Source organism: Diospyros lotus, chromosome 10 (genome assembly GCF_014633365.1).
Source record: "Diospyros lotus cultivar Yz01 chromosome 10, ASM1463336v1, whole genome shotgun sequence".
Lineage (NCBI taxonomy): Eukaryota > Viridiplantae > Streptophyta > Magnoliopsida > Ericales > Ebenaceae > Diospyros > Diospyros lotus.
The window spans coordinates 12748312-12765815 of NC_068347.1; the positions used below are offsets into that span (position 1 = coordinate 12748312).

Genomic DNA, 17504 nt, shown 5'->3' on the forward strand with positions numbered 1-17504 from the left:
ACTGAAGCTGAATCGAAGAATATCGATACTGATAAAAATACTTACTGAACTTGTACTGAGAGATATAATAATCACTGGATGGCATTTATAAGATGTAATGCACATAAGTTGTAAATTAAATGTAGGTATGCAACTTTGGCTCATAGGCCCACATAATTGTAATACATACCTGACTGATTTGAGTCTTGCAACATAAAAACTGTAAGCACATACTGTGGGCAATATGCCCCTAGCTCCCTGGTCGACATTAGGCGAGCGACACTCAAACTGAAACTGAAACTGGTGGGATCCCCGTGGACTAGCCGCCTAGCGCGCATAATGTAATTCTCACATACATGCTAGCACATGATATGTAGTGCTCCATAGAAAGTCATGCTCAATGCTCATACCAAGATGTATGCACATAAGCTCACAAAATAATGTTGATCATGTCAAATTAAATGTTATACATGAAATCTGATCTAATATATTTGAATACAAAGATTTATTCGTATTTTCCCTTGAATTGCAATATTTCTGACATTTATTTAATTATTTAATGATTTATTAATGGCAACCTGAAGACTTCCCAGGAGGGTCACCCATCACAAAATTACCCCAACCCGAGCACGCTTAACTTTGGGGTTTTGAAGATAGTGGAACCAAATAAAAGAAGAGATGAAATTTCGGTGTGAGTGTTATACACCCTAGGCCTATTGGGATATGAAAATCACCCATCCGGATATGAGACACATGAATTGAATGGGATTGTGAGAGACATCCGGATGAGTAATGACCCATTTGGATACAAGACACATGAAACTTTGGGTGGGTTGTGAGAGACATCCAGATGAGCAAGGACCCATCCGGATACAAGACATATACATTTTTGAACACATTCGGATACAACACAAGGTATCCGGATATCACTTTCAAAAAGCCTTAGACTTATCCGGATACGACACAAAGCATCTGGATATCACTCACAAACAATTTAAACACATCCGGATACGACTCAAGGCATCCGGATACTACTCACAATCACTGCTGAACACATCCGAATACAAAAACAAAGCATCCAGATATCACTGAACCATCCGGATATGAACAATAGCTATCCGGATGTCACTCACATAAAACTTTTGGCCCATCCGGATAGCCTCTAACCTATCCGGATGCTACTCACATACTCTGAAAAATCTATCCGGATATGAGGGAATCTATCCGGATGTCTACAACTTTTAAACCCAGAGACGAACGCTCACTGTTAGACTTTTTCTTTCCCGCAAGTGTACGGAATCGTAACAAGTAATATAATGATGAATCAAGCATTGTTCCCACGAGGATTGGTTTTTGGTCCCTACTTTAACCACTATTATCTTTAATAAGCCACACACAACTCAAAGAATACTCAATGGAAGTTTTATATAAATTAAAATTAACTCACCAAAGGAAAACACAAAATAATTCTTTAGGTTTTAAATATGGAAATCTAATGCGCTAGGGTTCATGAGTCCATCGTAGTTCTATATTTGGTTTAATCTCTCAGTGATTGAGTTTTATAATTCTTGCTTTGATCTGAAAATCGATGATCCTAAGTTAATCAAAAGCCTCTCTCGATGGTCAATCGAATCTATGCTCACATATGAGATTAATCTCTAATTAATCTGCAAATATAAAAACATGCATTTATCCACAATGATCATCAAAATAAGATTTCACAAGGCATAACGGTATCTCTACCTATTATCGAACCTTATGTCATTTATTATCAAGTGCTAATCTATATTGAATCTCTCGAAAGCAATATAAATCACAAACACGTTCTAATGGCGGCCAAGCATCAAAATGGAATTGGTGCATAACAAACGATCAATTCAAAAGACAAGAATAAAATAAAACCCAAATACTTTTAATTAAACCATCATTGAACTAGGTTTCATCAATCACCCTAGCCACAAAGTACTTAGCCTAACATAGTTTCAACCAACGAAAAAGTAATAAAAACGGAGTTCATGATGTTGCAAAGAATAAAGAACAGAAAAATAAAACCAAAACCGAAGATCTTCAAGAAAATCTCCCCTTTTTGCCTCAACTTGCCGTCTTCTCCTCCTTCCAAAAAGCTCCTCTAATCTCCCAAAAATAAGCCTTTATATAGCTCTCTTTAAGTTATCAAAGTCCTTGACCTTAAAGGAGTCTATTTCCCTTTTATTTGGATCAAAACGGGCTTAAAACGGCCTTGTCACGAAGCTTTGAACCCTACTGCGGTCCTACCGCGGTATGCTTGTTGCTGCAGACTCGTGAGCTCCAGAAAATAATTCCTAAAGCGGTCCTACAGCGGTATGCATACCGCTGTAAGACCGTGAGCTCCAGAAACTAAGTCTTAAAGCGGTGCTACAGCGGTATGCATACCGCTATAAGCCCGCTAGCCTTCTTCTTTGGCCTCTTGCTTTACCATCTTCAACTTCTTGTTTTCGATACTCTTTTGCTTCTTTTTAATTCGAAACCCGACCATGCCTCCAAACTTCATTTCACTCCCATCATGCACAAAAAATCACTTTTTTTGCTCCATGTCCGCTTTAACACATGCTCCACATCTACATAACCATATATAGAACCAAATCAAGTAGAAATCATGCTCATTGAATGTATAAATGCTAAGTTTATAGACCAAAATAAGTGTATAAAAGACACTTATCAAATACCCCCAAACTTAGACTCTTGATCGTCCCGAGCAAGATTATCGACTCAAATATATCACCCCTTAAGGAGAAAATAGTTAATATTTCAAAATCAATTTACAAGTTGGATAGCCTTCCAGGTAGCCTCAGATTTTGGTATCATTCATGATTCACACAGAGTTTTCTAGTAATGCTACACAAATATTTTGGACTCATTCCATGTTTTGACGTGTGTGTGTGAATCCTGTCAGGTACAATATCATGCATAAGGTTGTTGGTATCCCGACCCTTCGATGGTCATGTACACTTTCTCGCTCGTAATATGCACTCCACCCCCAAACTTGGTCTTTTCATTCAGTCCCTAGGTGCTCTCAATCACTCTTTTCTTTCTTGTTCAAGTTTGGTTGGACTCAGCCAAAAATGGCGTTGTCTTGGTTTGTGAGGACTCTCTTTTATTTTGAACGATTCGGCATGCTAACATCCACTAGACAGTCAAACCCACTAGTTTTCTCAATCCCTAAGAGTTACAAACATCGGCACCATTATTGAGTTTTTTTTTTTTTTTAAATATCTTATGTGCAAGCCTTCACTCCATTAAGCTTTCTGAATGACCCTTGTAACGAGCTTTCAGCCGATGACTCCCAAGCCAGATGACCACGGGACACCAGGTTTTAAGATACCTCTACGGGCATAATCACTCAAGTCATTCAGGCTACGAAGAAAGGTATAAGATATATGCAGGCTCAAATTTAATTTGGTGCACGACATAGTGACATAGGGATGAGATCACTAGCCTATGGTCATTGCCTAGTTTCTCTTAGTATGCCTAACACATTCCACACAAATTTTAACATGCACGGAGTCGACACATTCCTCAACATTTACCACCATGGCTCAATCTTCCCCAAACTCTTCTTTTCATTTTTTTTTTTTCATTTTTTTTTTTTTTTTTTTTTTTTGATGATTGAATTGCTCACAAAGTGGTTTTAAGGGTGAAAGTCTATATGAAAACCTATGCATTTAACCTCCTGACACTTGTGCTCAAATAGTCGTCTAACATGGATAGTGAATCACAAAATCGAAATGAGTAGCATCACTATCTTTACTCGTTTCATCAAAATGGTACCAAATAAGATTCATCATTGATGGCATGTCTACCCAACAAAACAATTCTCTCTCTTTTTTTTCTTTTTCTCTTTTTTTTTTTCTTTTTTTTTTATATATATATTTTTTCTTTTTTTTTATAGACGACCAAGTAAATTAACATATAATGCATGATTGGATCATCAAAACCCTCCCCCCAAACTTAAAATGAGCCATTGTCCCAAGGGCTCGAAAGACAGTAAAAAGGAAGGAAGGTACCTGGGCAAAAGAGTTGGTGCATGGATTGCCAAAGTGAATCAATGGTCTTCGGGAGGTGGCGGCGGCTGTGACCGGAGTAGCTGGACTAACATGGATCTCATCTCCTCGTGCTGGGCATGAAGAACATCCAAGCCTGCTTGCAGCATGTGAAATTGGCGATCCTGTTCCGCTCGATTTTCTTGGATCTGTGCTTGCATTGCCTCCAATGTGGGGCCAAAGTTGACCCCTCCAGGTCGGCGTCGGGGTGGTGGTCTCACGGCTGGTGGTGCTTCGGGTTCCATGTACTCCTCGGCTTCATCTTCCTCCTCAGCCTCTGCTGCTATGTCTCTCATGCGAGCTACATGTCGGTGTTGGGCAATCTGAGTATGTGACTGCCGAATAGTGTATAAATTGATCGGTGCGGGCTTCGTCTTGTCAAGCTCAGATGCAGATGTAGGGACTTTGGCTTGCTTGCATAATGCGGAGATGAGAGCTGGGAAGTAAATCCTTTTCTTATTACCTTTGGTCAAGGCGAGGGCGACTATTTGTTGGAAGATACGCTCACCAAAATTTACCGCATATCCAGTAGTCAAGGCATAAAGAAGCTGCATCCGTGGAGGGTATATCTCTGTCATGTGTGAAAATGGAGCGATGTTAGAAGATAAGATGTAATGGAACATCTTTGCCTTGAGGTTAAGCTCACTATGGAGCACCACATTGTGGCTTGGCCACACCGATGGGATGTCTTCATTAAAGCAAAGGCGAGCCACTTGATTCCAATCTTCTATGTCCCCGAGATCTGCCCCGGATGGCACTTGATAGAAATTTTGAATGATGTCGGGACTGAATGGCACCCATACTCCGCGCACATAGGTATGGAAAGCATGAATTTTCTCATCGTCATCGTCACCTCCAAGGATGTTGTCGTTGAAGTTGGCGATGAATTCTCGAACCACGGAGGGATATATCTTGGGAGGCTTTGCACAAAACTTGAGCCACTGCTTGGCATGAATAATCTCAAAAACCCCAGTAACCGCAATGCTAGCCAAGTCAACTTCCCGCTCTCGATGGAGAGGCCAGGACTCTATCACTCGAGCTCGTTCTTCTGCTTTGGTAGTGAGGTAGATTGGATAGGGTGGCGGATCAACTCGCGGTCGCTTGGAAGTGTTTGAACTGGTTGCAACGGCTTTACCCTTATTTGCGGCTGGAGTGTAGCGGGTTTTGGGTGCCATCTTTGCTTGGGCTCGGTCCTGAAAGCAGAAAATCAATCATGAGAATGAATAAGAGAAAGAATCAAATAATTCTTGGCTTGTTCGTTTTTTTTTTTTTTTTTTCTTTTATTTGTTGATTTATTGATTTTTTATAAGAATTAAATGTGTTGGAGAAGCCAAAGATGCCACAAGACCCCCCCCCAAACTTAAGTTATTTCATTCCCTCAATTCCTAATGCAATGTATGTGCAAATGTGTGGAGATGTGTGGTTGGGGCATTTGAGCGAACACTTGGTGGGCATGCTGAGAGGACAAATAGAAAATAGGGCTTAGGAGTCATGAAATTTTCCCAAATAAAAGCATAGAAACAAGCAATAATTCAACCCCAACATCACCAACCACAACTTCATTACTCCCATTCACAAGCAACTCACCACCCATTTGCACAAAAAAAAAAAAAATGCATAAACACAAAAGAAAATTCAAATAATTCCAAACATACCTTTGATATTGAAGTGGGAGAGAGTAGAAAGGAGGGCCTTGAGGGAGAAGTGGGGAAGAATGGGGAGGAAGCAAGCTGGGAGTGTTAGGAGAGAGAGGGGTGAGGAAAGAGTGTAGAGGGAGAAGAAAAGGGAAGAGCAGGGGGAGAAATAAAATGGGGGGGGGTCGGCCTATTAAGGCCGACCCGGACCGCGGTGCGGCCGCGGCATGCATGCCGCGGCTCGCCCGCGAGCCACAGCAAGGATGCTGTGGCGCGGGCTGGTCGCGGTATGCATACCGCGGCTCGCCCGCGAGCAGCAGAGAGGCTGCTGCCTCGCGCTATGGCTGCGGCATGCATGCCGCGGCCAAGGCGCGAGCTGGCCCCCCCTTTTTGAATTTTTTTTTTTTTTTTGCTTTTAATTTTCATTTATATAGCCTAGGCTCTAAGTGATAAACTCTCCTAACCAAGGCACTCTCTAACCTAGAACCTAACACTTTAAAACAATGCAAAATAGAGAAAATAAAAGAAACAACAAATAAATAAAAATGAAAGGATATAAAATTGGGTTGCCTCCCAAAAGCGCTTGTTTAGAGTCATTAGCTTGACTGTGCTGCTGCTCATTCCGGATTGCTCAATTCGGTGGATGTCTTTTCCTTAGCAAATTCCTCCCCAAGATATGGCTTGAGTCGCTGTCCATTCACCTTAAAAGTACCCTTGGTGTCGTGAGTGACATCAACAGCGCCATGTGGATAAACTTTGGCAACAGTGAATGGCCCAGACCACCTTGAGCGCAACTTGCCTGGAAATAGCTTGAGACGTGAGTTGAATAATAACACTTTTTGCCCCACCTCAAATTTTTTTCGGTGTACATGCTGATCATGCCATTTCTTGGTCTTCTCTTTATATAACTTGGCATTCTCATAGGCTTCCAACCGAAACTCATCCATCTCATTTAACTGTAGCAACCGTTTCTCTCCAGCTTGCTTGAGATCAAAATTCAACTTTTTCATTGCCCAATATGCCCAGTGCTCTAGCTCAACAGGTAAGTGACATGCTTTGCCAAAAACAAGGCGATATGGAGACATACCAATTGGTGTTTTGAAGGCTGTTCTGTATGCCCATAATGCATCGTCCAACTTCTTGGCCCAATCTTTACGAGAAGTACTCACTGTAAGCTCAAGGATCTTCTTTATCTCTCTATTCGAAATTTCCACTTGGCCACTTGTTTGGGGGTGGTATGGCGTAGCAACTTTATGCCTTACCCCGTACTTCGCCAAAAGAGCTTCAAAGTGCCGGTTACAAAAATGCTTCCCGCCATCACTGATAATGGCCCTAGGAGTTCCAAAACGAGTGAAGATGTTCGTTTTCAGAAAACTTACCACTGCTCGGCCATCGTTAGTTGGTAGTGCTACTGCTTCGACCCACTTGGAGACATAATCCACTGCCACTAGGATGTATAAATTGGAGAATGAGGATGGAAACGGCCCCATAAAGTCAATGCCCCAAACATCAAATAATTCAACCTCAAGAATGCCATGTAAGGGCATCTCGTGCTTCCTGGAGATGTTCCCCATTCTTTGGCATTTATCACATTTTTTTACCAAGGTATGAGCATCCTTAAATAGAGTTGGCCAATAAAACCCAGATTGGAGTACCTTAGCTGCTGTTTTTATTGCTCCGAAATGTCCACCATAGGGGGAGGCATGGCATTGCTCTAAGATCATCTCCATCTCATCTTCTGGAACACACCTCCGGATTACTTGATCTGCTCCTCTCCGATAAAGGATGGGATCCTCCCAAAAATAGAATTTGAGCTCCGAAAAGAATTTTTTTCTTTGATGGTAATCATAATCAAGAGGTACGATGTTACTTGCAAGGTAATTGACATAGTCGGCATACCATGGTACCTCTGTTTCGTTGCTTGCTCGTTCCACTCTTAGAAGCTGCTCATTTGGAAATTTTTCATTAATATCCCCTGTTTCAGATTGATTTTGTTGCTCCAATCTTGAGAGGTGGTCGGCTACCATATTCTCACATCCTCTCTTATCTCGAATTTCCAAATCAAACTCTTGGAGAAGTAGGACCCAGCGGATTAACCTTGGTTTTGCCTCTTTTTTTGAAAATAAATATTTCAATGCGGCATGATCCGTATAGACAATCACCTTTGAACCAATGAGATATGATCGAAATTTTTCGAAAGCAAAGACCACTGCTAGGAGCTCTTTTTCTGTTGTGGCGTAGTTCATTTGGGCATCATTGAGAGTCCGACTAGCATAGTAAATCACATGTAAGACTTTGTCCCTTCGTTGTCCCAAAACGGCCCCAACTGCATAGTCACTAGCATCACACATTAATTCGAACGGCATGTTCCAATCTGGTGCCACAATAATAGGTGCGGAAATTAACTTTTCCTTTAGAGTGGTGAATGATTTTAGGCACTCCTCAGAAAATTCAAATTTTACGTCCTTCTCCAACAAGTTGCATAAAGGCTTTGTAATCTTGGAGAAATCCTTAATGAATCTTCTATAAAAACAGGCATGTCCCAAAAAACTGCGGATACCCTTGACGGATGTGGGCGGAGGTAGCTTCTCAATCACTTGAATTTTTGCTTTGTCAACTTCAATACCCCTAACTGAAATTCGGTGTCCCAATACAATTCCCTCTTGGACCATGAAGTGACATTTCTCCCAATTGAGCACCAAGTTCGTTTCTTCACAACGCTTCAAAACAAGTGTCAAGTTCTTTAAGCATTCGTCATATGAAGAACCAAAGACCGAAAAATCATCCATGAACACTTCAATAAATCTTTCTACCATATCGGAGAAGATTGACATCATACACAGCTGAAAAGTAGCAGGGGCATTGCACAAACCAAACGGCATCCGTCGGTAGGCGAATGTACCATATGGACAAGTGAACGTTGTCTTCTCTTGGTCTTCTGGAGCTATTGAAATTTGATTGTATCCCGAATAGCCATCAAGGAAACAATAGTGGGAATGACCTGCTAAGCGTTCCAACATTTGATCAATGAATGGTAGAGGAAAATGATCCTTTCGCGTTGCATCATTCAACTTACGATAGTCGATGCAAACCCGCCATCCGGTAATAGGTCGAACTGGAATGAGCTCATTATTTTCGTTCTTTTCCACTGTAATACCTCCCTTCTTAAGCACCACTTGAACCGGGCTAACCCAAGCACTATCTGAGATAGAATAGATAATTCCAGCATCTAGTAACTTCAGTACTTCAGCCCTAACCACTTCTTGCAGATGAGGATTTAGCCGTCGTTGATGTTGCACTACCGGCTTGTAAGTGTCTTCCATTAATATCTTGTGCATGCAAAGAGATGGGCTAATACCTTTTATATCAGCTATAGTCCATCCAAGAGCTGACTTATGTTCCCGAAGCACTCGGAGTAACTTTTCCTCTTCTTCTTGGTTGATGGATTTAGCAATGATAACTGGAAGAGTAGAGGACTCACCCAAATAGGCATAGCGAAGATGGGATGGCAGCTACTTTAGCTCCAATTTTGGAGCTTGTTGAATGGAAGGTAAAGGTCGTGGAGGTCCCGTGCCCAATGCCTTGTAATGCTTTCCCTTTTGAATAAGTTCAGATCCTTGCAAATATTTGACACATTCTTCAATCATAGCCAAGTCGGTATCTTCAAGTTGTGAGTGTATCACACATGCTTCCCAAGGATCTGATGGTTGATTCAAAGCGAATGTGTTTTCTATCTCTTTGTCCAAAATATCAATTCGAAAACAAGAATCTGAAGCAGTAGGAAATTTTAGTGCTTCAAACACATTAAAAGTGATTTGCTCATCATTCAGCCTTAACATGAGTTGTCCTTTTTGCACATCAATAAGAGCTCGTCCAGTAGCTAGAAAAGGTCGCCCCAAAATAAGGGGAATATCCCTATCTTCAGCCATATCCAAAATAATGAAATCTGCTGGAAATATAAACTTGTCCACTTTTACCAAGATATCTTCGACAATTCCACGTGGATGTTTCACGGACCGATCCGCTAGCTGCAATGACACCCTTGTAGGTTTTGCTTCACCTAAACCAAGCTTTTGAAAGATAGAGAATGGCATCAAATTAATGCTAGCACCCAAATCACATAAGGACCGTTCAAAATATAAGCTGCCAATGGTGCAAGGGATGGTGAAACTTCCTGGATCTTTCAACTTTGGTGGTAATTTATTCTGTAAAATGGCACTACACTCCTCTGTTAGCATCACGGTTTCATGCTCCTCAAGCTTCCTCTTGTTCGATATAATCTCCTTCATAAATTTTGCATAGCTGGGCATTTGAGATAGAGCTTCAGCAAATGGGATATTGATATGTAGCTTTTTGAACACCTCCAAAAATTTCTCAAATTGTTTATCCAACTTGTGCTTGCGCAATTTTTGAGGAAATGGAATTGGTGGAACATAAGGCTTGATTGGTGATGAAACCACTTTTTCTTGTTCAGCTATATCTTCGGGCTCTTTATTCTCAGTTGCTATCTCCTTTTCGGCATCAGTTTTCTTTTCCATACTTGGTCTTTTAACATGGATTTCCGGGCGTTGCACTCAACTCCTTGTGGTGATTGCATTTGCTTGCTCCTTAGGATTAACTTCAGTGTTGCTTGGCCATGTGCCCTGTTACCTCTCAGTAAGAATTTTGGCTAACTGCCCAATTTGAGTCTCTATATTTTTTATGGCTGCATCGGTCCGCTCACTTCGTTCTTGAAGTTTTGAAATTGCTGCTTCCCATCCTCCTTTTTCCTCATGCGGTCTTCCTTGCTTTGGTGGGTTTTGAATTCCCTGATTGTTGCCATATGAAAAATTTAGATGGTTTCTCCAGCCGGGATTGTATGTTGGAGAATATGGATTATTTTGTGGACGCTGGAAATTTTGTTGACGTGGGAAATTTTGCGCATACGTAGCCTGCTCTGTGAGTGAATGATCCCTAACGGTCAATGGGCATTCGGATGACAGATGGTTTGCCCCACAAGTTACACAAACTGGAAGAGATCCTTGCACCATGTTAACTGATGGAGAGTATTTTAAGTTTTCCATCTGTTTTGAAAGAGCATCAATCTTGGCCAACATCAATGTATTCATATCCACTTCGTGTACTCCAACTGCTCTCCTATTTGAACTCCTATCCAGCCACATTACAAATTGCTCACTCATTGTTTCAAAAAGATCATGTAACTCTCCAGCCGATTTGTTTCTAATGGAACCACCTGTTGTAGAATCAACCGCCGAACGGCTGTAAGGAGTTAACCCGGCATAGAAATAGTGATTTTGAGCTGGTAAAGAAAACCCATGATTTGGACACTTCCTTAGCAATTCTTTGTACCGTTCCCATGCTTCATGAAAGTTCTCAATTTCAGCTTGCTGGAAAGTCGAAACTTCATGCTTTAATTTGCTGATCTTGGCTGGTGGAAAATATTTAAGTGTGAACTTGTGAACCAAATCAGCCCATGTAGTGATGCTACCAGGTGATAGCGAATCCAACCACTCTCGAGCTTTGTCTTTCAAAGTATGGGGAAAAAGTCGCATCCTCATTGCTTCTTCGTTGATCCCTTGATATTTGAAGTTACCACAATACTCTAGAAACCGAGAGAGATGGTAGTGTGGATTTTCATCAATTCTCCCATAGAATGGAATGTTGTTGGAGAACAAATTTATCACATCCGATCTCAACTGAAAGTTATCGTGCCCATATGGAGGATAAACTATGCTCGACCGGTTCTCAACGACTAGAGGCATCATGAAATCTCCCATCAAGATATCTCTCTCATTGATCTCAACAGTACGCTCCACTTGAACAAGCTGATTTTCGTTGTCGTCCATTGTGCTTTGTTGTTGTTCCCTTTTTGCTCTTTGTTCACGACGTCTTTGATGAAAGGTTTGTTCAATCTCCGGATCAAACTCAACAAGATCAAGACGTTTTGAACGCCGCATGCACTATTTTCAATCCTAACACAGCAAAAATTGAAATAATTCAGCGTCAAGAATAAGTAAAGTAACACAAGTATTAAAGCTAATCTTAATTAAAGTAGTAATCAAAATAACCAGTCCCCGGCAACGGCGCCAAAAACTTATTAGACTTTTTCATTCCCGCAAGTGTACGGAATCGTAACAAGTAATATAATGATGAATCAAGTATCGTTCCCACGAGGATTGGTTTTTGGTCCCTACTTTAACCACTATTATCTTTAATAAGCCACACACAACTCAAAGAATACTCAATGGAAGTTTTATATAAATTAAAATTAACTCACCAAAGGAAAACACAAAATAATTCTTTAGGTTTTAAATATGGAAATCTAATGCGCAAGGGTTCATGAGTTCACCGTAGTTCTATATTTGGTTTAATCTCTCAGTGATTGAGTTTTATAATTCTTGCTTTGATCTGAAAATCGATGATCCTAAGTTAATCAAAAGCCTCTCTCGATGGTCAATCGAATCTATGCTCACATATGAGATTAATTATCTCTAATTAATCTGCAAATATAAAAACATGCATTTATCCACAATGATCATCAAAATAAGATTTCACAAGGCATAATGGTATCTCTACCTATTATCGAACCTTATGTCATTTATTATCAAGTGCTAATCTATATTGAATCTCTCGAAAGCAATATAAATCACAAACACGTTCTAATGGCGGCCAAGCATCAAAACGGAATTGGTGCATAACAAACGATCAACTCAAAAGACAAGAATAAAATAAAACCCAAATACTTTTAATTAAACCATCATTGAACTAGGTTTCATCAATCACCCTAGCCACAAAGTACTTAGCCTAACATAGTTTCAACCAACGAAAAAGTAATAAAAACGGAGTTCATGATGTTGCAAAGAATAAAGAACAGAAAAATAAAACCAAAACCGAAGATCTTCAAGAAAATCTCCCCTTTTTGCCTTAACTTGCCGTCTTCTCCTCCTTCCAAAAAGCTCCTCTAATCTCCCAAAAATAAGCCTTTATATAGCTCTCTTTAAGTTATCAAAGTCCTTGACCTTAAAGGAGTCTATTTCCCTTTTATTTGGATCAAAACGGGCTTAAAACGGCCTTGTCACGAAGCTTTGAACCCTACCGCGGTCCTACTGCGGTATGCTTGTTGCTGCAGACCCGTGAGCTCCAGAAAATAATTCCTAAAGCGATCCTACAGCGGTATGCATACCGCTGTAAGACCGTGAGCTCCAGAAACTAAGTCTTAAAGCGGTGCTACAGCGGTATGCATACCGCTATAAGCCCGCTAGCCTTCTTCTTTGGCCTCTTGCTTTATCATCTTCAACTTCTTGTTTTCGATACTCTTTTGCTTCTTTTTAATTCGAAACCCGACCATGCCTCCAAACTTCATTTCACTCCCATCATGCACAAAAAATCACTCTTTTTGCTCCATGTCCGCTTTAACACATGCTCCACATCTACATAACCATATATAGAACCAAATCAAGTAGAAATCATGCTCATTGAATGTATAAATGCTAAGTTTATAGACCAAAATAAGTGTATAAAAGACACTTATCACTCACAGAGACTCTATTCTTAAACAAGTCTTAATAAAACTACACCATTCCGAATAAAATCTTGAGAAAACAAATCCCAATTGATTCCAAACAAACTTATGAATGATTCAACAATAATATTGATAAGAATCGCTGGAAGTAATCATGCATGATCTGATACATATACTCACTACTCGTGCATATATATATATATACACACATTGACTGTAACATAAATCTGAAACTTAAATAAAGAGCTGCTGAAACTGATGATCGAATGCTAAATACGATCCTATAAGAACGGTTTACAGGGAGAAGAACTTGCCTTAATCTCTCTAATCGATTCAACCGATTGCAATGGAAGATCTAGGCACTGCTGCAACTTGAAGACTCCACTGTTCTTGGCTTTCTTACTTTTTCACGGCATGAAGAAACTAAGGCTATGACTCTCTCTATATATATACATGCGAGAGAAGCAGCCCTAATGCCCACTTCTTCTTCTTCTAATGCAACTAGGAGACTACAAATCCAAAACCTTCTCATGCTCGGTTTCATCAAATCCCTTAATCATATTAATTCACATTAATTATGAAGGAAAATAAATTCTTAAATGACCCTTAAGTCCTTGCATTTAATTTCCCATAATATAAAAAGAATTAAATGCTATTTAAATACTATTCTTACTATTAAAAATCTAAATTGCCACATTAAATAATTAAATGGCAAATTCTCTTAATTAATTACTTCAATAATTAATTAACTAATTCTAAATAAATACTAGGCCCTCTAACGGGTCGTTACACAATAATTGAAAGACAATTTTTAATCGACCATATAAGCGATATATAATTAAAAGACAATATTTAACCGACCATATAGGCGGTGTATAATTAGAAGACAATAAGAATAATATAACACAACTATATGGAAACAAAAGTTGAAGATTTGAGAGAAAAATTCTAAGAACAAAACTATATAGAAACTAAAGTGAAAAATTTGAGAGAGAAATCCTAAGAATACAACTATACTTTCATTATAGGAAAATTGAATGGTTACAAATGCATCCCAAGTGCTCTATTTATAAGCCATAAGATGCAATGGAGACCACTCAATTATATAATTTAATAATACAAAATATCTAAAGAAAAATAAAATACCTAATTTAAAAATACAAAGATATATAAAATATCTAATTACTTAAAAAGTTCGGGCCAAAGTGTAGTTCTTGAAACTTCATGACTTGATGTAAGTGATGACATCATTCCAACCCATGATGTAAGCGATGATGTAAGCAATGATGTAAGCGATGATACAAGCGATGATGTAAGCAAGTTGTGGGACTTGGGCTTTATTTCCTTGTTTTGGGCTTGGGCCTTCTATATATTATATATATTTTTTTATTTTATATATTTTATATATATTTTTATATTAATATTTTTAAACCTGCACGCAATCACAAAATGCATAATAGTATTCAATTTAAACCATTTTAAGATCAAAATAAGAGTAAAATTATAACAAATGTTTTACAAAATTGATCACTAATCACTTCTCCGATTTCGCTCTCTTTTATTGCAGAATCTCTCCCTCTTTCTTAAGAACAGAATCCTCACTCTCTTACCTGCCAAATGATCCAAAATTTCCCCAAAGTTTCCCTATCTAAATGCCTCAAATCCTTTCCCAAGAGCCTTATTTAATTATAGAATGTCTCGACAAATCATAATCTGTCATGTGTCATCGTAATTATTTAGGATTCATCATTACTTCCATGTGTTTCCATCCAAATAGTATCATGTGTCCTATATCATCATAACATCCATCTGTTTCCATCCAGATGGTGTCATGTGTCCCATATAATCATTACTTCCATGTATTTCCATCCAAATGGTGTCATGTGTCCTATATAATCATTACTTTCATGTCTTTCCATCCAAATAGTGACATGTGTCCTATATCATCATTACTCCCATATAATCATATTAGAATTCTATTTGGAATCCAAAGCTAGTTTTAATAAGATTTGAAGTCCAAAGCTAAATTTGAAATTAATTTGAAATCCAAACCTATATTTAATAAGAGTTTGAAATCCATTACATTTAGGTCTCTGAGCTATCCTTGAATCTCACTAATTCCCTGGTCTTTTCGTACTTCAAAATTATGATTTTTCCCATACCTTTCTATTTCCTTGAATATGAAAAATCTCGAGTGTTACAGTAATGCTATTCGACCATCCTCGATATATCGCGATTTATCGACTCCAAAATATCTTGACATATCACGATATTTTGAGTGGCCCAAGACCCAAATTTTGCCTCCTTTCTCCCTCTCTCTCTCTCTCTCATTCTAGTTGTTGCTATCTTTCCCTTCCGACAGCTTTTGGGTCGTTCCGAACGGTGCTCGCGACAGTGTGGGGGGCTCGACAACGGTGCTCTCTCTCTCTCTCTCTCTCTCTCTCTCTCTCTCTCTATCTATCTATCTATCTATCTATCTATCTATCTCACTCACCCTTGACCTTGAAGGAGAAACGCGTAGTCGCCGCCACCGCTACTTGCACTGTCATTGCCCACACCAGGCTGACCTCGACCTTGATAGAGAAACCCACCACCGTTGTCTCCATTGCTCCGATCTACAAGGAGGTAAGTCTCTCCCACAATGATTTTCAACACATCCATCATATATACGTATATACGTTTTTTCTGGGTTTGGCCGAAACTTTAAGCTTAGATCTATGGAGTTTCGGCCGTTGGATCTTGTTGGTTTTTCGGTATGTTGGTCAATGGGCCCTTGGGTGTCGGGTGCTTGCCTCTGATCATCGGAAAACACCGGCGACGGTGGTCGATGGTGGCTAGCAATGTATTTTTAAGTTTGATTAAAATTAAAAATCAGATCTACTAAAATTCAACTGTTAAATCTGGCCCATTTTTTTGTATGTTTATTCTCTTGACTTGGTGTTTTTAATGGTAGGCTCTAATTGGGAATCATAGGCCGGCGATGGTCGCCGACGGCGTTGGTGGCGGCGGTTACATACATATATTTTGTAATTATTTTAGTTAGTTTATATTGTGAATGTTGTTATTTAATTATGAATTTGTATTAGTGATGTTGAAGTTGAATATTGTGAAGGTTAAAATTGAATTGAATTGGTTTCTTTTGTTTTTTGTTTTGTGAATCTTTGAATTGAAATTATTAAGTTTATTTATGAATTAAATGGTAAATAGTTATTGTTAATTTTATTTGAATTTAGGTATTTATTAATGTGTATATATATTTTTAATTTATATTAAATAAAATTTAAATTATTTAAAAATAATTTATAATAAATTGAAAATTTTAAAATGAAAAGTTTGTTTGTTTGTTTCATATATAAATAAATATAAAATATTTAAAAATTTTGTTAGTAATTTGACATACAAAAAAGTATTTGAAAAGTATAAATATTATTTCAAAAAATTTGGTTAAACATTTGTTATAAAAAATATATTTCAAAAAAAATTAGTTAATCATTCAAATATTTAAAAAATACAAAATTATTTAATTAATTGTTATCTTATCAAGATTCAAAAAAATTTACTTGTCTAATATATTTATTGAATGTTACAGTTATTTTGTATGTATTATAGAAAAATATCTAATTATTAGATATAAAATTGCCTGTGCGACTATTGGTTCTATATATCTTAAAATTGTTTGTGCAAAAAACTATTTATTTTCCCCTACAATTAAGTAAGATTTTTTCCCAATGGATGATATCTAACGTGGCAAGAAAAGTATTATTTTGAGAATGTTGATAAATTAATAAAAATTCTCTTATTTGTATATACTTAATAAAGATGTTGTAAAGAATTAAAAGCTAATTTATTAGAGAATTTATCATCAATCCAACACTATGAATCGTTCTTTGAGAAGTAAACAATAATTTATATAAAAATTATTGCTAATTGAGGATCAAATGTGACTTCAACCTTACTATGTACCAAGAGAGGTTCTCCATATCTTTTACCCCTAGTTCTAAAGTAGAGTACCAAGAAAGAAACAAGCAATAGATGCAACAAACATTTTAACTTAAAATTATATAATTATATTTAAATTCTTATATTGAATAAGTTTGATTTAAATAGTTAAAATAAATACTAAAAAACATAACTTATTTTAAATTGTAAAACATAATTTATTTTTTATTTTATTATATATATCTAAATATAGTTAGCAAATTAAAATTAAAACTTTTCATTTTAAAATTTTCAATTTATTATAAAAAATTAACATAATTTAAATTTTATTTAATATAAATTTAAAATATA

General features: G+C 37.9%; 2 protein-coding genes and 1 non-coding gene across 3 annotated transcripts; 1 reads left to right on the forward strand and 2 right to left on the reverse strand.

Annotated features, from left to right (window-relative positions):
* Window positions 1-9204: 9204 nt before the first annotated feature.
* On the reverse strand, window positions 9205-10230 carry LOC127811105 (uncharacterized). The gene has a single exon (XM_052350818.1). It carries the CDS (start codon window positions 10228-10230, stop codon window positions 9205-9207), a length of 1026 nt encoding a protein of 341 aa, XP_052206778.1.
* A 108-nt stretch (window positions 10231-10338) lies between these two features.
* On the reverse strand, window positions 10339-11649 carry LOC127811106 (uncharacterized). Its single transcript, XM_052350819.1, has one exon. The coding sequence runs from the start codon at window positions 11647-11649 to the stop codon at window positions 10339-10341; it is 1311 nt and encodes a 436-aa protein (XP_052206779.1).
* On the forward strand, window positions 11003-11109 carry LOC127812399 (small nucleolar RNA R71). The gene has a single exon (XR_008025902.1). It is a non-coding gene; the product is annotated as a small nucleolar RNA R71 (small nucleolar RNA).
* Window positions 11650-17504: the final 5855 nt, after the last annotated feature.

Excerpts from the sequence above, each read along its gene's own strand:
- LOC127811105 (XM_052350818.1), bottom strand. The coding sequence starts at position 10,230 with ATGGAAAAGAAAACTGATGCCGAAAAGGAGATAGCAACTGAGAATAAA.
- LOC127811106 (XM_052350819.1), bottom strand. The coding sequence starts at position 11,649 with ATGCGGCGTTCAAAACGTCTTGATCTTGTTGAGTTTGATCCGGAGATT.